The sequence below is a fragment of the Nanorana parkeri genome, unplaced genomic scaffold, assembly GCF_000935625.1.
Source record: "Nanorana parkeri isolate BGI_ZX_2015 unplaced genomic scaffold, ASM93562v1 scaffold1436, whole genome shotgun sequence".
Taxonomy (NCBI): domain Eukaryota; kingdom Metazoa; phylum Chordata; class Amphibia; order Anura; family Dicroglossidae; genus Nanorana; species Nanorana parkeri.
The window spans coordinates 45,939-66,850 of record NW_017307704.1 but is presented as its reverse complement, the minus strand read 5'-3'; the positions used below and the strand labels follow the sequence as shown (position 1 = coordinate 66,850).

At 42.5% G+C, this 20,912-nt stretch overlaps 1 protein-coding gene across 1 annotated transcript in view; it reads left to right on the top strand.

Annotated features, from left to right (window-relative positions):
* HMG20B (high mobility group 20B) overlaps window positions 1–20,407 on the top strand; it is a 52,788-nt gene extending 32,381 nt beyond the window's left edge. The window contains exons 6-8 of the mRNA XM_018569975.1: window positions 12,766–12,844; window positions 14,675–14,890; window positions 20,271–20,407. Coding sequence (XP_018425477.1) covers window positions 12,766–12,844; window positions 14,675–14,890; window positions 20,271–20,407 — 432 coding nt within the window. The remainder of the gene's footprint in view (window positions 1–12,765; window positions 12,845–14,674; window positions 14,891–20,270) is intronic.
* Window positions 20,408–20,912: the final 505 nt, after the last annotated feature.

Below are 20,912 nucleotides of genomic sequence, written 5' to 3'. Positions count from 1 at the left end.
CGAAATGGCCCTGATCAAAAGTTTACATACCCTGGAATATTTGGCCATGTTGCAGACACACACAGGCTAAAATGGCAATTAAAGGTAACCTGATTCAACTCTAAAATGGCAAATAAAGGTTAATTTCCCACATCTGTGGCTTTTTAAATTGCAATTAGTATCTGTGTATAAATAGTAAATTAGTTTGTTAGCTCTCATCTGGATGCACTGAGCAGGCTAGATACTGAGCCATGGGGAGCAGAAAAGAACTGTCAAAAGACCTGTGTAACAAGGTAATGGAACTTTTTATAAAGATTGAAAAGGATATAAAATTATATCCAAAGCCTTGAAAATGCCAGTCAGTACTGTTCAGTCACTTATTAAGAAGTGGAAAATTTGGGTATCTCTTGATACCAAGCCAAGGGCAGGTAGACCAAAAAAGATTGCAGCCACAACTGCCAGAAGAATTGTTCGGCATACAAAGAAAAACCCACAGGTAACCTCAGTAGAAATACAGGCTGCTCTGGAAAAAGACGGTGTGGTTGTTTCAAGGAGCACAATACAAGGATATTTGAATTTGCCATCACAGTCTCCTGACCTTAATATCATCGAGCCACTATGTGGAGATCTCAAACACTCACTTAATGCAAGGCGACCAACGACTTTGCATGACCTAGAGGTATTTTGCCAAGATGAATGGGTAGCTATACCACCTGCAAGAATTCAGGGCCTCATGGACAACTATTACAAAAGACTGCATGCTGTCATTGATGCTAAAGGGGGCAATACACAGTATTGTATGCAGACTTTTGAACAGGGGTCATTTTTTAATTTGTTGCCATGTTTGCTTTATGATTTTTACCATTTTTATGTGTCCTTTCTAGCATACAGAATTTCAGACCATTAGGGGCACCGCCTATGTTTAAAAGCAAAATGTCTTGCTATTGGTGACGAAAGATTATAAGATTTTATGTCTCCTACTGGTCGGAAATTCGTTTTTTTTTAAAGGTTTTTCCTTTTACTTACATAATACATGCCACAAGGGCATGTCAAAAGATAGACAATACTCTGTATTTCAGTTGGCAAAATGTTGAGGCGAAAACTGGTTGCCATCTAGTAAGATGACTGTCGAACCTTCTTGTAAATATTGGCAAAAGTCACATGTTTGACATTGATACATGCTCCAATATTTAAAACACTGTTTACATCTATTCACATTGTACTCACTTCTCATTAATCCTTTAGGGATCTAGATCTCCTAAAGGATAACATGGGGGAGTCCGGAACCAATTTGGATACACTGTCATCTCCTTTTAATAAATACCAGTGCCTCTGGAGTATATTATGTATCTTCTCATGTTGCACACAAAATGTAGTCAGGAATCATAGCGGCTCTGGTTCTGTATACCTCCTCTCTTTTTTGTGATGTACACCCTGAATAGCCTTCTGTTGTTCCTTCACTCTTCTTTAGGCTCTAGTAAGAGTCTTCCTTCCATATGCTCTCTTCCCTAATTTTGTCCTCAATTTTTGAGCTACCTCTTAAAAGTCTTCATCTTTTGAGCAATTTTGGCTAATCCGCAAATATTCCCCATATGGGATATTTTTTTTACCACATGATTAGGATGGATGGTGGTTGCTAGGAGGATGCTATTCCCTGCTGTTTCCTTTCTATATTCCTTCCTCCTTTCATCTTTGCAGATGTAGATATCTAAAAATGGAATACAAATTTTGGAGTGAATTTTAGATTCCAGGTATTTTGATTTAAAAGGAAAATCAGGATATCATCAATGTACCTGTGCCAGGACATCACAGGTATATTGCATAATCATCCATGGAAAACATCTTACGTTCCCACCCCCCCAGATATAGATGTGCATACGATGGGGCACATGTAGTATACTTGCCATTTATTAACAATCTACATTTATTCTGTTAGAGACATGAAAATGTCCATGAGTAACACAACATTCAGGGGACCATACATGATCCATGTAATCTTTTTTGGGAAGGAATGCGATGGGCAGTGCCCTGCATCTGGAGGTAGTGGGAACTGCCATTATAGATTTTAGGCTTCTTTACACTTCCAGTCCACTTTCCACAGTGCTCAACACATCGCACATAAAGATCTCACTTTCATCAGAGTGTATTCCTTCCCAAAAAAGATTACATGGATCATGTATGGTCCCCTGAATGTTGTGTTACTCATGGACATTTTCATGTCTCTAACAGAATAAATGTAGATTGTTAATAAATGGCAAGTATCAGAGGATGGCTCGAGAGGCTTATCCGATCCCGACACCGATTATACCATGCAGTGACTCTTCCCCCCAGGTCTTTGACTGCCGCCCAGGATCCGGAAGCTGGAGAGAGCAGCACGTGGCGTGCCATCCTCCCTCAGCTCACTATTAAGGCTGATCTGGATGCCATGGCCGCCAAGATAGTGCAAGCTCTACCTACGGAGGTACACAAGATCAAACAGCAAGTAGTGTCCCTGGACCATGGATGTCAGCCATAGAATCGTGTCAGGGACCATAGCACCTCCAAGTGGCGCTGGAACCCGGTCCTGCATGTCCTGCACTCACCTGCAGGTGTTTCCAGGCAGCCAGGAGCTGTTGGGTACTAGACCACCACTGGGTGGTGCTGGAACCTGCAAGTCCAGTCCAGAGTCCCGTATCCAGGTGCCCCCTTGTACCCTGACCTTTGCCCCGTGGCTCCCCTTGTGTTGCCTTGCTTCCCTGGTTTCTCTTTCCCTGTTGTCTGTGTTTGTATTTGCATTCAGTTAGCTGTTATTAGTTGTGTTTTTATGATTTTGGTGTGTTTAATAAACTGTGTGCTTATAAACCTTGTCTAGTGTGATCCTTCCATAGACCTACCCGTGCACGGTATCCCTGACAAATCGGCTCAACTTGCCACATAACATTGCATGACTACTCTATTCCCTCATCAATATGACGCAGAGAACAGAAGTCGCCGAAACAATCTCAGGCTGAAGGGTATTCCTAAAGCTACGAAGGGCCCGGAGCTTCGTTCCTCAGTCACAGCGATTGTTAACATCTTATTCGACAAACCTCCAGGTGATTCTATTGAGCAGGACTGTGTGCAGTGTGTACAGTCCTTTTGTCCTACTACTGAAATACCTAGGGATGTCCTCTGCCGAGTGCTTTTTTTTCTTGATGAAGGCAGGGCCGGCCTTAGGCCTTTAGGCGCCCTGTGCGAGAAAGCTTTACAGTGCCCATCAGTGGCCACACCCCTCAGTGGCCACACCCTTCGGTGACCACACTCCCAGTAACCACACACATTTTTCCGCAATATCCGCACCATTTAAAGACTCCTATTTTGTTAAGCCGCAAAGAAACATATTAAAAAGTATGATTAAAAATAAAACTTTTATTCAAAGGTATTAAACTTGTCGGCACAATATAAGTATTCTTATCAAATAAAACAGAAGGCAAACAATAAATGTCAAACTAAAATAGAATCTATAAAACTAAAGGTCAGGTTGTCATGCCGACCCTTTCCTGAAGTAACTTTATCTAGAAAAGTACAAATAGAAAACAGAACGCAAAACCCAGACTACGTGTAAAATTAATGAATTACTATATGTCCGAATATACGTAACATGTATTCCGGCACATAATATTTTGTTTGAGAATGCACGGCGGCCATGTTGGCCACCGGCGTGTTCTGTGAATGTGTGCCACCATCTTGGAGGCGGGGAGCATGACGTTACATGACACCATGCATGCGTGGCGTCAGGTGACGTCACACGTTTATATTGGCCCCACCATCTTGGTGTATACCTAGATATGCACCACGATGGCAGTGCCCAGCACGTGCGGTCATGCGCCCTACCTCCAGAACACGCCAATGGCTGAATCCAAAATAGCATATAAATTTGTTTTGTTTGATGAAACATTTTTAGTTTTCATTCATATCATCTGAAATTAATTTTTAGTCTTTGCACATGTCTAATAATATGCGTGTGTGTGGGGAGGCAGGGCAAATATTAAGGCCCCATTCACACTGCGCGATTCGCATTTTGCACGATGTCGCGCAAATACTTGCATTGAGCAAGCTAGAATCGCGGAAAATCCGCTCCAAAAAGGGTCCGGCTGTAGCGACGCACGACCCGCGACAGCAGGACCCTTTGCCCCATTGCCAAGCATTGGAGAGCTATATCGCGCGGTAAATAGCCGCGATATCGCGGGAATTACCGCGCGATAAATCGATCAGCGTGAACGGGGCCTAAGGGTCCAAACAAACCCCTGACATTTCCCTTTTAAAATAGAAAAGAAATTGAGGACACCAAATCCTCAATTTCTTTCAGCAGCCTCAGCACTCAATGAATGGGAAGCACTCAGTACAGAGGCTCCTCCCCATTCATTCAGACACTGATAGTAAAATATTTACTATCAGCCGTTTCTGAATGGGTAGGAGCCTCTGTACTGAGTGCTTCTCTCCATTAAGGAAATCATGAATGAACAGGCTGTGATGTAAATCACAACCTGTTCAATTATAACTGGGGACACAATGTACTATGTGTCCCCAGTTATTTACAAACACTGGAGTGATCAGATGATCGCTCCAGTGTTTGTCCTTCTCACACAGAGGACCGGTAAATATCATTGATATTTACCGATCCCCCGCTCTGCCACGCACAGACAGCGGCTCCGATCTTCCCGCTCGCTGAGGAGGAGAGAAGCCGCCCCGAGGACCAGCTGTGTCGGGCGCCTTTGTTGCCATGGCGCCCTGTGCGGCTGCACAGCTCGGACACACCTAAGGCCGGCCCTGGATGAAGGAGGAAATCATGTGGAATGGAGGTCCTATTGACTTTCATGGAGCATCAATTCAGGTTATGCCTGATCTTTCCCGCCACACCCTGAGGATGCGAAGATTGCTGAAACCTCTGCTGGATACAATAAGAGCTGCTGGGGCTTCCTATCATTGGGGCCATCCTTTCCATCTAAAAGTTCAACATCAGGATAGCTCCTTTGCTCTTCACTCACCATCTCAACTGCCTGACCTTTTTCGTTTGCTTGATGTGGGATTGATCAATCTTCCGGATTGGTTGTACTTTCCTTCTGGTTCCACAGATGCTGCTCAACTTTCCCTTTTACAGGCTCGCTCCACCAGAGGCAGATGCCGCTTTCAACCGCGTTCTTCTTCCCGACCGGCTCCAACATGGCACTAATCCTGAACTCTTGAATATCGCCTGCTAGCCGTCTTTGATCTAACGCTTCCCTTGATATGGAACTTTTTGTTACATTGCACTGCTGTTTTAATTCGGTGGGTTGCAATGCTTATGTTACCCTCGGGATGTGATTATGCTAAAGATGTTTGTTTGTTTTGTGACCACTGTTATGCTCACCTCGATGTGATTTCCTTGTATTTGTTCTGGTATAGGCTAACTACAGGAGTGCTGTTTCCCCTTCATGGGGAATTGCATGTTTTGTTGCTACACGGGATGGATATAGATACAGTATGACATACTGGGAAGTCCAGGATCTGAGGTGATTTTCCCTCTTTCTGGCCCCATTGAGAGCCTACTAGTTACCATGGGGCTACTACACACCTTGCGTTATGCATACATTCCTTGCTTCTTATTGTATCTTGATTGTTGACAGATTTGAAGAAACCTGGTTCTCAAATTATGTTCCTTCAGGAGACCCACTTCAGATGTGATCAGATACCCAAGTTGTTAAACAGAGCATTTCCTCTAGTTTACCATTGCCTCTCCCCTCTCACTAAATCAAAGCGAGTCTCCATCCTCATTGCTAAATCTGTACCATGGACATATACTGACCAATACACAGACAATAATCGGAGGTTCATCCTCCTAAAAGGAAAAATAGGTGGTCCCAGTGACCTTTGCCAAATAACCTTTGTCAATTGGGATTTTACATACTTTGGTTCAGGTCCTATTGGAATTTACAGGTGGCATCTTGGTGCTGCGAGGTGATTTCGATTTTGCTCTGGACCCATTGGTGGGTGTATCCAAAGGCACATCCCACTTGGCCTTTTTGTACCTGTAAACACTGAAATCGGAGTTGCATCTTCTCCACCTGACTGACACTTGGATGTTCCTTCATCCACAGGGTAGGGACTACACTTTTTTCTCCCATGTCCATCAAACGTACTCAAGACTGGACTACTTTTTCATAGCCCATAAAGAGCTACCACGGGTCCAATCGGCCTCCATTGATATTTTATCCGACCATGCCCCAATTCATTTATCTCTTGCTCAGTCGACACCTCCATCACCATGTTTCACACAGAGGCTTAATTAATTACTCCTACAGAACCCTCACATAAAGGCTGAGGTGGAATTGGAATTGTCCACTTTCTTTACACTAAATGTCCCTTCATCCTCCTTGCCACTGATCTCATGGGAATCCCACAAATGTGTCATGAGGAGTGTGTTACTCAAACATGGTGCACGCAAGCAACGAGAGAGTGCTCGGCACATAACTTATATATTTGATCGTTTACATTCTCTAGAGGCCTATCACAAGCGATCTCTGGCTCTTGAAACCCAAACTGAACTGCGTGCCATTAGGGAGGAACTCCAATTGCCTTCTGTTTTCTAAGGTAAAACAATGTTTGCTCAGAGACAGGAGGGGACTCTATGAATTTTCAAACAAACCTGGGAAACTCTTGGCGCAGGCCTTGCGTGGGTCTCATGCCAAGTCTTTTATTTCTCATGTTATGGCGACTTCAGGTAGGAAAGCAGTTACATCCACTGATATTGCCAAGGAAATCGGGACCTATTATGAAAGGCTGTATAATCTGCAACCTCCAGCTTTGGATGGGGTCCGACCTCTTCTTGATGATGTGATTCACTTTTACATCAGAGATTCGGACATGCCCACTCTCCAACCTGAAGATCGGGATCTGTAGGAATCCCCTATTTTGCTCTTGGAACTGGAGTCAGCCATGAAATCTGCCCAGACTGGGAAAGCTCCTGGCCCTGATTTGATTCATGGTAGTCTATTATAAATCATTTCTTCCCCAGCTCTCTGATCATTTCCTCTCTGCCTATAATTCTGCAGGACTCCCCAAATTCTAGAGACATGCTCTGTGCTTGGATTACCCTAATACCAAAGACAGATCGTGACCCTAGTCTCTGCAGTAACTATAGACTTATTGCACTTTTAAAAGTGGATTTGAAACTGTTCTTAAAATTATAGCAAATAGTCTACTTCTGTTTATGCCCCAACTTATCCACCCTGACCAAGTAGGCTTTATCCCCTCTAGAGAGGCAGGAGACAACAGCTTCAGGGTTTTGGATTTTATCTATATGGCCAAATAAAAGAACAAACCTCTAGTATTGCTTTCCACTGATGCAAGAAGGCATTTGACAGAGTAAACTGGGACTTCATGAAGGCTGTTTTACATCATATAGGCCTAGGTAATAATATGTTTGAATTAATTTCTGCCCTTTTACTCCTCGCCATCTGTGGCAGTTCAAGTCAACGAGACTAGATCTACAGACTTCCTCTTGGCTAATGGAACCCTTCAGGGCTGCCCACTCTCGCCATTAATTTTCGCTTTAACGTTGGAACCCTTCCTCTGCACATTAAGGAAATCGGCTAACACAGGGTTTTCCCTCGCCCTCAGATCAGCAGAAGGTAGCTGCATATGCAGATGATTTAATATGTTTCCTCACCAATCTGTTAATATCTGCTCCTCACCTTATTTTGGCTCTCTCTGACTATGGTCGGTTATCTAACTTTAAAGTGAACTTGCCTAAATTGTGTGCCCTAAATATCACATTGCAGCACAATGTTATCACCCAACCACGTTTTGATTTATCTTTAAACTGGGCGACTAATCAACTTAAATATTTAGGGACGTACATCACGGCTGATATCAAAGATTTGTACGCTGCTAACTTTACTCCATTACTGACGGAGATACTCAAAGATCTTAAGATCTGGTCTAACCTTACCATCTCGTGGTTTGGCAAATGTGCTGGCGTTGAGATGAACATTCTGCCTCAAGTTCTTTTTTTGTTCCAAGCCTTATCGATCTTCATTCCTCCTGGTTTCTTTCCAACGTCTACATAGGGCTTTGGAGTCCTTTGTCTGGGCCGGTAAGCATTCGAGGATCAGCAGACAGACCCTAACTCTTCCCAGTGACCAGGGAGGGATAGGACTGCCTGATTTCCACCTGTACTACAAGACGGTTCACTTAAACAGGATTTTGGATTGGCACTTGCATCGCAACGACAAGCTATGGGTTTCCCTAGACAGATGTACCTACCAATTCCCTTTTGGAGGGGCTTCCTTAGCTCTCCCGCCCACGATCCAAGAGCACCCTTTAAAATCTGCCACTATACGGAAGGCTTGTGCAATACTGCATAGTTACTTTCTCCTGCCCATGATTCCAGTTCTGGGAGATCCAGACTTTGTCCCCCGAGTGCTGGCAACACTCGTTTCCCCCGCCTTTTGTCAGCTGAAAAATTTAGACTGATAGATTTCCAGGAGAACTCTGCTTGGCTTACATGCCCAGCTCTCCAGTCTTTGGTTGAACCTCCCTTTGACCTTTGGAGTGCCATGAAACTCAAGACATTTTCTACGAGTTATCCTGAATCCCTGTGGCGTGGATAGACCCTATACGGTATATGAAGATATGTGCATGGGTAACTTGCCTTTTGGACTATTTCTACTATATATAAATTGCTAACCTCATCGTCTACAGATACTTATCCCTCATTCTTACAGAGTTGGGAAAAGGACTTGGGGTACACTTTTACAGACCAACAAAGACACACCCTTCATTACCATGTCATTCAAATCCTCCACTGCCAGCAAATTTCAAGAAATGGTGTACAACATAGTGTCTCGCTGGTATAGGGTTCCTTGGCTCTCACACAAATAGAGGGCCTCCATCTCTGATCAGTGCTAGAGATGCGGCTACATGTTTTTCTGACTGTCATCGAAGGCCTAACTATGGTAAACCTCAGAAAACAACCTGGCGGCATGTCTTTTACACATGTCCTAGATTCCGATCTCCAACTACAAATGCTCCCTCACACACCACTTATTGGACGCTGCTAGAGCATGTGTCCCATTGCTGTGGAAACGGTCATGTCTTCCTACAATTCAATTGTGGCTCTCTAAGGTGCACAAATGTATATGTTATGGAAGACCTGAAAGCTTCCTTAAGAAATTTTGAGGGGAAATTATCTTCCACGTGGGACTCCTGGATTTATTTTTGACACTCTGATCGTTATACTGACCTTATGACCCATTGAGTGCTTAAATCAATTTTACGTGCCCTATCATACTTTTCTCACATGATTTGGCTTTGTTCCAGGGCTTCTCCTGTCTGACATGGGCGGCGTCTCATTGTAGTGGGGGGGGGGGGGGCATTCTTCTTCTTCTTTTCTTTTTTTCTCTCTCCTTCCCATTTTCTCTGCTTTTTTTTCACTGCTCACCCTTCCCTTTTTCCCTATCTTCTCCTCCTGTTTCCCTCCTCCCTTTCCTACCTCCTTTTGAATGATCTCTTTATCATCATCACAAAATCCTAGCTAAACCTTAGACAAAGTGTTTTGTTTTGTTTTTTTCTTCTTTGATCCTTCTTTTGCTTAAGAACATTGCTTTACTGGTACTTTTATGTATCACTTCTGTCGTTACTGAAAACGATGTATATTGCTTGACATGGTCTTTATTCATGGATATGTTTCCATGATATGTCTCGTATTTGTACATTGCACTGTTCACTTTTTGATGATTGAGTGTCAATATTTTTATATGCTACTTGTTTTGTACCTTTTTCAGTCAAAGAATGCATTTAAAAAATTTAAATAAATGGCAAGTAGTAGATGCCTCATGTCGTCCCACTGGCTCATATTATATTTCAACATATAGTATAGTTCATAAGTTAATCACGCCATTCTTCTGTTGCAAACCGTCATATAATGTGGTTCAATTTAATCAGAGTCTTGTGTTATCTCATGGTACCTCAAGAGCCCAAGACCTTGTTAAACGCTCTCCCGAACAGGTCCATCTGTTTATGACAATACAAGCATACCACAGATTGGAGTTGATTGTGTTGTGCATGGAGACACCACACACCATGCATGCTCTCTGATGTGTTTCCTCCTCCTATCAGGACTTCCTCAGAGGGGCATGATCTGCTCTACATCACACACTAGACATACAGTGTTCAGTGGCGTATGTCTCTCCATGACATCGTAACACAAAGTGGGCCCTGTTCCTCCACACATGGCTGTGTTCCACACTCAGAGTGGAACTTCCTTTTCACTGTGTACAATGGAGAGGCAAATGCAAAGTCATTAGTAATATCTCATATAGCATGTACCACAACCTAAATATACAAACATATAACACTTAAAAGAGAACTATGGGGTAAGTGTTTTTCCCCATAGTTCTCTTAAGGGTCACGGGAGGACATATACTAGCATCCTCCCGTGACGCAAAGCTCAGTATATCGCGAGCTGCAGCTCGCGGTATACTGAGACCGCCGCAGCCGGGACGGATCCAGACAATACTCTTGAGATCCACCCAGCTGGAGTAAATAACCCCCACTGTCTCACAATTTGGAAAATGTTGGCTTTGAACAGCTGTCCCACCAATACTATCTTGATATACTTACAGAACTTACACTTCTGACATTGACATGTACCTTTTAAATTTACATCTCACCTTTCTATTCCTACTATACTCACAGGTAAGCAATCTGTGTCTCAGTAACCTAGCCTTCCTAAATGTTATTCCAGGTCTATCCATAACAATTTTTGAAATGTTAGAATCCTTTATTAGGTAATGCCAATGTTTTGACAGTATATTTAAAGCCTCATCATGTTGGTTATTGTAGTTTAAATCCATCTTGACTTTCTCTTCCTCCTCTCCTTTTCTTTTTGTTTTGCTCTGTTCAATCAGACCCTTCACTTTCAAATGTTATCCTATTATAAGCTTTTCTTTCTTTATATTCTTATTTTTATATTCTATATTTTTTTTTGAGATTGAGAATCCTTTTAATAAGGGGATTAGGGTGTGCACTGCTTGCCTCTAAGATGGTATAACCAGCAGTACTTTTTCTATAAACTGTCATATATGATATTTCCTGCAAATGCTTACAGTTTTTCATTTTCAAAAATAGGGAATTTTGTTTATCATCCATCACCATTGTTAACTTTAAATTGTACTCAATGCAATTTAGGATTCTCACAAACTGTTGTAAAAGTTCCTTAGATCCTGTCCAAGGGACAAAGATGTCATACATGTACAAAATGTGGCACAGGTCGTTCCTCAATAGTATCTCCTGTTCACACCCCCAGGTTCAAGTTCGCATATGATGGGGCACATGTAGTCCCCATCACAGAACCCTGCACCTGGAGGTGGTTGTAATTATTAAAAGGAAATCCAATTCTTGTCTACAAAAGTATAAAAAGAATATTTTGTTCAAATATAGCTTAATTGTCCAAAAACTATTTAACCAACCAAGGCCCCTTTTTTATGCGGAATGGATGAATATAAAGCCTCAACATCCAAACCAACAGGAATTTTTCCACGTGGTACTAATCAATTAAATCAAATAGGGGTATCTCAGACACGAGAGGAAAGTTGCTCAACATGTGGTCTCAAAAACAGGTCCAAATAGATACTTCTTTTCTGTAATTGCCCCACATTCTGAAATTATTTGTCTACTCAGTGGTCTTGTTATATCCTTATGAACGTTTGGTAAAGCATAGAAAACTGGCACCCTTGGGTATAGTACTTTTAGGAAATGAATGGGGGGAAATTATCAAAGCAATTGCGACAGTTTTAGCCTCTTAGATCATTTTGTTTTTTATGTGCAAATCTGTCTTTTAACATGTGCCCCTGTTTTGACCTGAGCTTGCGCTATTTTCCCAACTGCACGTGTTTTGCACCTGTTTTGACCAGAGCTTGAACTACTTTTTCAATTGTGCATTTTTTGCAGCTATTTTCATCTGCACTTGCTCCAGTTTCAGACAGTCGCAGAACATCACCTAAAAAAACAATCACAACTTAAGGAGTGCCATGACCATTTCCTTGTCTAACATCCAAATTTTATTTTAATCCGTTCTTAACTTTTAAGGTGTTTCATTTGAAATACAAAACCACTATTTATCACCCCTCCTTCCTAAACTATTGAACTTTATACATTTTTATTTTGAACATGAAATCTCTATATCAGGCTTTCAGCCTAAGGGGAAACGAAAACTTCTTTTACAATAAACATTAGGATGTAGAGACGTTGAGTTTCTTGTTTGTGTCTTGCTACAGATAGAGTATCTCACAGAAGTGAGTACACCCCTCAAAATTTATACATATTTGATATAATTTCATGTGACAACACTGAAGAAATGACACTTTGCAACAATGTAAAGTAGTGAGTGTACAGCTTGTATATCAGTGTACATTTGCTGTCCCCTCAAAATAACAACACAGCCATTAATGTCTAAACCACTGGCAACAAATGTGATACACAAGCTGTACACTCACTACTTTACATTGTAGCAAAGTGTTAATTCTTCAGTGTCGTCACATGAAATGATATAATAAAATATTTACAAAAATGTGAGTGGTGTACTCACTTCTGTGAGATACTGTTTATAGAACAAATAATAGAAGAAATCCTGATTTAGCCTGCAAGCCGGGCAGCGTGTAAAGACTAGCCACCCGGCTTCCCTGTAAAAAGGACTTGCAGTGACCAGTAGTTTGATAATATTTTGCTTAATCACTATTTTATGGGGCACATTTAGTTCATAAGGAATTGTGGTGTCTGTCTTTTCAGACTGGAGAATCACAAAATAATGGATTAGCAATATTTGATGTTCCTATATTTACAGAAGAATTTTTGGATCAAAACAAAGGTAATTTTATATTTTTGCTTGAATATGTATTTTAAATTATGGCTACATCTTTAAAGTAGTTCTTTCTCTGTATGTCATCTTTTTTTGTCTTTTTACTTATTCTTGTACTTAAAGAACTGAACTTAGGAAGAGAAAGGACTAGCCACCAGTATTGCCTGATTTCCCCCCATTACTGATTAACAATACTTTGTTCTGCACTGTAATTCTGAAAGCGGGGCCGTTATCTTGGTAGAGTCAGGGCTTTACGTCATCATATAAGAGCCTTTAGCAAGAACAGTGAGTAGTACAGTAAGTAACATTACCATATCTCACTCCAAATCTCCTGTGTCTAGCAGTCATAGGTAGCGGAACCAAAGATTTACACCGCAGATATACTACTGTGACTCTGAATAGGTATCCTCACATACCAGGAAGTGTACTGCTATTTTTCGAGAGTAATTCACGCCATGCAGCCATGACACGCTAAAGGCACTTGACTACAAAATGACAAGAAACTTTCCTTCTGCAAAAAGGGGCACAAACTGCTGCTGAGCTATGCTTCGTACTGAACATCCAAAATCTGTGTGCAGTTTCACTAAGTAATGGCTATGGGGATGGCATAGATACTGTTCAGTATGCAATTTGTGTAGAGGGAGTATGGGTACTTTCCAGGGAGGAGTCCCTTGAAGGGGAACTCGTCAATGTGGAGGAAAGATAAAGTGGAAAGACCAATGTTTGTGCGCTGGGGGGGGAGAGAAGATCTCTGTGTGAAAAAGCCCAATTTTAATGCAGCAAAATTCAAGACTGGAGGTAAAATGTACCAGAGCCAAAGTGAAAGAAGAACTTGTGCAGTATCATTTAAAAAAGTTATATATAAGTATTAAGATAAGAGTGTGCTATTAAAAAGAGCTTGAGAGAGTTCAAAGAATGGCCACAAAATTAATTAAAGGGATAGAAGGCCTATGAAAGCTATGAAGACCACCTCCAACAATTAAATCTATTCTCAGAAAGGAGGCGATTAAGACTGGACCTTATTGCAGTCTTCAAAATCATTAAAGGAGAACTATGAGGTGAGTGCTTTTCACTCATCTCATAGTTCTAGCCGACCTGTGACAATGAGACTGTCACAGATCGGCTCAGTAGATCGGGAGGTGAGCGAACACATACCAGCATTCGCTCACTTCTCACAGCAGAGAGACGTGACAGGGGAGGGACTGGATTCCCCGCTCCGATCCTCCAGCGATGAATGGCGGAACGGAGGGGGTGGGTACAGCTGGCTCTGCCTCTAGATAGGCAGAGCCAGCTGTCACTCACGCAGCTGGGCGGACCCAGACATAATTGTCGGGATCCGCTTCAGCTACAGCGTCTCAGTATACTGCGAACTGTAGCTCACGGTATACTGAGCTTAGGGTGATGGGAGGACGCTAGTTTGTGTCCTCCCGTTACCCTAAGGAGAACTATGGGTAAAAGCCCTAACCCCATAATTCTCCTTTTAATGGGGACAACAATATTTTGGAACAAGCTGGAACATGTGGACACAACAAGAGGTTAGAAGAGAGGGGGTTCAATCTTAGATTGCACAAGGGTTTTTTTTACTGTGCGAGTAGTAAAAATGTGGAATTCCCTTCCACAAGCAGTGGTATCCGCTGACAGCGTAGAAAAGTTCAAGAAACTTCTAGATTAGTTTTTCAGTCACTAAATATACAAGGATATAGGAAGCGTTAAATACACATAAATACAAACACACACACATTGAACTGGATGGACCATGGTCTTTATTCAACCTCACCTACTATGTTATATATATATATGTATACTTTTGGTTTTTGTTTTTTTTTGTTTGTTTTTTAGTTTGTGAAGCAGAACTTAGGAGGCTACGAAAAATGAACACCGAGTTTGAAGAGCAGAATGCTGTCCTACAGAGACACACTGAAAGCATGCTGATTGCAAAAGAAAGACTTGAACAGGAGTTGGTACAGGAAGAAAGGCAAACAGTGGCCCTTCAGCAGCAACTACAAACGGTCCAAGAGAATTTGCTGGCAGGCTTTGCCTTGCTTCCAATTCCAGGTTAGCACTTGTAGGAAAGATTTTTTTTGCACTTATTTCTACAGTCTTACAGTTTTTAGGTTACTCAGTTTTTAGGTTACTCTTGAAGCCTGGGGTGTTAAGACCTCTTCCTGTCCAGGCCATTTTTCACCGCTGCAGAACTTTGACATTTATTCAGTCATGCAACACTGTACTGAAACTAATTTTATACCAATTCTGGGGACACACAGAGCTTTCCTTTGGTGGTATTTAATTACCACTGGGGTTTTTATTTTTACTATATTAAGGAAAAATTACCAAAACATTTGAAAAAAAAATGGTTTCCCCTACTTTGTTATGAAACATTTATTACTAACCAATTTTTTGGTAACATATAAAAGACAGGGTCACGTCAGGTAAATAGACACCAAACATGTCAAACATAAAAATTGTGCGCATTTGCGAAACCGCAAAAAACTACTATACCCAAAATTGCGCATAGGTGACAATTTAAAAGCTTTTACCACTCAGTTTAGTGTTATTGGTGATTGATGGCCCTAGAATTATTGCTCGCACTCCGACGCGTATCACGTTTGTATGTGCGTATATGTGGGGGTGGGGGGTCTTACATTTTTTATTTTTTTTTAGTTCAATCTGAGTTTATTGAAATTTCAAATACATTACAAGAAGGTAAACATGCAAGTTCACCTTGACACAAAAAAAAAAACATAATACAGACGATAAAGGAAAAGTAAGAGCCTGTAGGTCAGTAGGCCCAAGGGTAGCGTCAACAGAACAGTTAGCAGGGTATAAGTGGTTTCAAAATGTCAACATTACTGATGGCACACAGGACACAATGTTCTATAAAAATCTTACAGGTTGGTACAGGTTCTGGGCAGCCTGCACCGCCCTCTCCCAACGGCACCCATCGTGGGGCGCAATGACAGGGCAAGGGGGGGAACCTCCCAGGTGAATGCAATTTGTGTCTCGGGCTATAGCACACATGAGAATGGTAACCAGCTGCATTTGCTCAGCTCAGGGAGAAGGTGCCAGGGGGAAGGTTCCACAGGGGGGAAGAAGCGAAAAGGTAGGAAGAGGAGAGAGGTCCTGCCGAGATGCGCAGATAGAGGTTCATGGAAGGGGATGTTAGTCTCCTAGCCCCAGACATGGCGGCCAACGGTGTCCTCCGGGAGGCAAGTTAAGATGAGAGTGTAGCTTGGAATCCGTCAGTGTTCCTGAAAACGATCCAGGCGGACCACGTATGTACATATTTATCTCCCTCACCCCGTTCTCCAGCTAAGAGGCCCTCTAGGTCCGCAATGCGGTCCATTTCCACAACCCATTCCGCAAGGGTGGGCACCACAGGTGTACGCCAATGACGTGGGACAACAGCCCTAGCTGCTGTAAGAAAGTGTCGTAGCAGGCCCTTCTTCGCCCTCTTGAGCGAACCAGGGATCATGGACAATAGTAGAATTTTGGGGTCATTCATGATCTCTGTTCCTGTCACTCTCACTCTGAGGTATGTCCCCAACACCCCCTGCCAGAATCCTTGAAGCTGGGGACAGCTCCACCAGATATGAGTCATGTTTCCTGGGGAGGCTCCGCACCTCCAACAAGAGTCAGACACTGGGATAAAATTGATGGAGGACCGTGGGACATCTGTACCATCTAGTGAGTATTTTAAGGTTCTTCTCGTGGGCTTTGCTTGCGATGGACAGAGAATGTGTGAGGGCAAACGACTTCTCCCATTCGTCAGTTGTAAAGGTGAGGTCCAGTTCACGTTCCCAGGCCGAAGTGTAGGATGGAAGCGTAGGAGAGGCTAGGAGGGAGAGTAAGGAATATAGAAGGGAGACTACGTGCGTAGGAGGTGTTGATGCTAGAAGAAGGGAATCAAACTCCGTCTGCTCACTCCCGAAACCGTCCGGTCCATGGAGAGAAGAGACGAAGGAGTGAAATTGTCCCTCCGACAGCCAGTCCCCAAGGCCTGGGTCAAGGCGGTCCACTCCCATCAGTGGTTGTGCCTGTAGCGCCGAAAGCACCCTGCGGTGGGATGCCTATGTCCATCTGCCGAAGGAGGTCCCAGTCAGGGCAGGGGGGAAAGTCGGGTTCCCGAATAGAGGTGTCATCGGGCCAATATAAGGTGACAAGGCGTGTTTAGAGACACAGCGATCCCATAGTTTCAGTACATGGGCTGTTAGTAGGGGTAGGGGGGGATGTGTCGGTCTGGATCCAGGGGGTATCCAAGGTTAAATCACCCTTTGTGAGTGTTTCTTCCAGTCCGACCCACTGTTTCTCCACCCCTGTGGAACCAGTCCACTATGCGGGTTAGGACGGCTGATGCGTGGTAGAGGGAGATGTCCGTCCGTCCCCCCGTGTTTCGGAAGGGCCAGTGATCGATAGCCAAGTCGTGGGCGTGAGGTGCCCCAAATACATTTTGTGAAGGCCTTTTGGACCTGTTTCAGGTATATGGATGGTAGGGCGATGGGTACTGTCTGGAACAGATAGAGAAATCTAGGGATCACGTCCATTTTGAGTACATTGATCCGCCCCAGCCAAGAAAGATGTTTGCGGTTATAGGCCGTTAGGTCTAGATGGAGCTTGTCAAGCAGAGGGCGAAAATTAGCAGAGAATAGGTCCACTAGATTAGTCGTAAGGGAGACACCTAAGTATTTCAACGAGGCTGGGCAACTGCGGAAGGGGTAGTTGTCAGTTAGGAGGTGCAGATCTGTTGCTCCCATTTAGGATTTCCGATTTGGTAGGGTTAACCCGAAAATTACTCAGAGAGCTGAAATGTTGGAACGCACGTAAAATTGTAGGCATGGAGATATGAGGGTGGGTCACGTAGAGTAGTAGATCATCTGCGAACAATGCTAATTTAGAATTGTGGGGGCCTACCTGCAGACCCTGGAAGGCAGAATCCTGCCTGAGGGCTACTGCCAGATGTTCCATGGTGAGGATATAAAGGAGAGGAGACAATGGACAGCCCTGTCTGGTGCCATTAGAGATCTTGAAGCTAGGGGAGAGTGAGCCATTGACTCGGATCCTAGCCGACGGACAGGAGTATAGGGCCATTTAAATTTTTTTTTAATATGTGACATTTATTTATTTTTGTTGCTAACAAGCCCCCTATGTGGATAGCACAGGCACACTGACAGGTCCTCCTTTATATCATAATATAAAAATAAATGTAGGCTGTAATCATATAGTGGAATAGCTTTAAAACTGTCACTTTAATTGTTATACACTCACTTCTGGTAGTGTGCCTTATCTTAAAGTAAATTTATAATTTATATCTTATTGAGATACATTTCACAATATGTTTCATTATGCATAATATCAACTTGATTAATATAACATTGTGATTCAGCAAACATCATTATTTCTCCCTACCCATTTTCCCCCTTTGAACATTGCTGATCACATTTCCTCATTAATCTACATTAACCTGGCGTGACGGTGGTGAAAAGGTTTGGAGACTCCCATAGTCTCTTATCAGCCCACTTGTGGAAATACTTGAGACATCAGTTTTCTGATCTTATACATACTCCCTTACTGACTGACCCTCCAATGCAGATGAATACACAAACATGTTATTCTTTACGAATGTACCTGTTCGGGCAGAGTCCCCTCCTTTTTCTTTAACGGGACATAAAGGCAAGTTAGGCTTACCTGTATGTTGGAGAAATGTTTCCATTGCAAACGACAAATTAGCTTTGAGAAGACCGGAGCGGTACAAGGGAATTGCCTTCTAATTTTAATAAGAACATCTTTCATTTTAGTAATCAACCTCACAAGCCTGAGACTTCAGATGTCATTCCCTCCCAAATGGATGATAATGACAGATACTGGATAATTCTATAGAAGCATAGATATTCGATCAACCAAATGTCTCCAACTCAATTAATGTATGCCACTCCAGATGACTTGACCCTCCTCTGAAGGGTAGCAAGATTTTCTGTCCCCCTACACATCACTCTTCTTTTTTTTTTTTTAGCAAAACTTTATTGAAAATAAATAGTCTTGCTATTAGGTTGAACTGGATGGACCTTGGTCTTTATTCAACCTTGCATACTATGTTACTATGAAAATAGAATTTTACATAGTAAGAAAAACAAATTCCCTCACAATGTACAGAGATATGATGATTTCAATCGTAGCCTTACATGTAGCTGATGGTGGAAGTAAATAGAAATAAAGAGAAAGAGTAAATAAGGAAATACAATAACTAAAAACTCATACTGAACTAGACATGGAAAAGTACCTCAAATAATCATAGTTGGTGTATGTTATGTGTGGGGGAGGGAGGGTTTTTTTTTTTTTCTACATACTCTGTGTTGCTCAGGGTTCATGGCCTGATTTTTTCAGGGTCTCAGGAGGGCTCTGTGGGGTTTATGGGGGGGCTGTGCAAGCTTTCAGGAGGCTGTCCGGGCTCTTAGGTAGCCAGTGCAGGCTTTTAGGGTCAGTGGGGCTCTCTGGCGGTCAGTGTTGGGTCTGGGTGGTCAGTGCGGGCTCTAGGTGGTCAGTGTTGGCTTTGGGTGGTCAGTGTGGGCTATGGGTGCTCAGTGTGGGGGTCAGTGTGGGCTTTGGGTGGTCAATGCGACCGCTAGGTGGTCAGTAGGGGCTCTGGGTAGTCAGTACGGGCTCACTAGGTATGCCAGGAGTGACGGGGTGTAGCTCTCGATGTCTCTTCTGTATTCTGATAGCAGCCGGCGAAGAACAGAACCAGCAGCTCATTGACTCATATCTTTGCTGTACTCTGACGTCATGTGTAACTTGTCAGTCCTGGACTTACAGAATAACAGCAACTCTTGCTCTAGCCTGCTCAATGCACAATGAATAAACATCAGTATGGTGCTTATTCATCGTCCAGTAAGCAGGCTGGAGCCTCAGGAAGATTAACATTGGTGTGACAGAAGTGTGTGAACCAGAATAATCACTCAACATAATGAATTGACCTTTAAATCCAAGGTATAGATATTGGCCAAGCTGGTAATTTTTTTTTTTACTGGATGCAGGGACAATCTTATGTCTATGGAGGCAGATGCCTTAAGACCAAGATAATGAATCATTTCTCAAACAGGATTGAAAGTTGGGCCCAGTCGCTATTTTGTCCAAACATTAACAGTGCCAGCAGTGTCTGTCTATTCCAACCACATGTTCCTTCCCTTTGCATTAATAAACATTGCCTATACTTGCAGGTTTTTGAAACACTTAGCAACACACTGTAGCTTTCATGCCCTGAGAAGGGTCAGACCTTGCCTGCACAAATAAATGCCCTTAAATATCTATGGGATATGTCGTGCGTCTGTTTCAACTATCTACTAGTTGTTTTGTCATGGGTTCTGCATTGATACTGTTTTAATATAATGCACTTCATTGATGGTGCAATATTCAAATTTAATTGTACTCTTTTGCAACATAGGCACAGTGGAGACCCCAACAATACGAAACCTTGATATATATATGGCTAAGCTTCACAGTGTGATCGAACTTGATCCAGCTCAGCATGAAGAATTGATTATTCAGATGAAAGAGATTTTATCCAGGATTAATAGGTAATTGTGTCTGTTATACAATACATTGTCTGAAGGAAAATTGAACATAAATAAAGCACTAAGGTGGTAAATAGAAACGCATTACACACAGGACCTATTTTGTGTTGTTACCGTCCACTTTTGAACACTACTTAAATCTGGTCAACTGTTTGTGATCTTTATTTGATATCAATAAATATTTTGATGGTTTAAAGTCATTACATTGATTTGTAGATTTTATTACAGATAACATCAAGGCTGCATGATCAAAGCTATATCTTTGAATCCTAGCTATTACTTTTTGCACACAAGAACACAGTACGGTAGCAGGTGAAGACAGGTCTTTGCTTCATTATGTGCATAGGTCAGCCTTGCTGTTTACCAGCAGCATAAACACTTAGGATTTGCATACACTTTATAACTATGTATTAAGTATTTCTTAGTCCCTGTTCACACCTAGGCGTTTTGACGCTCAAAGCAAAGCACGATAAAACTCAACACAAGAAATCCCATGCATTTAAATAGCTCCT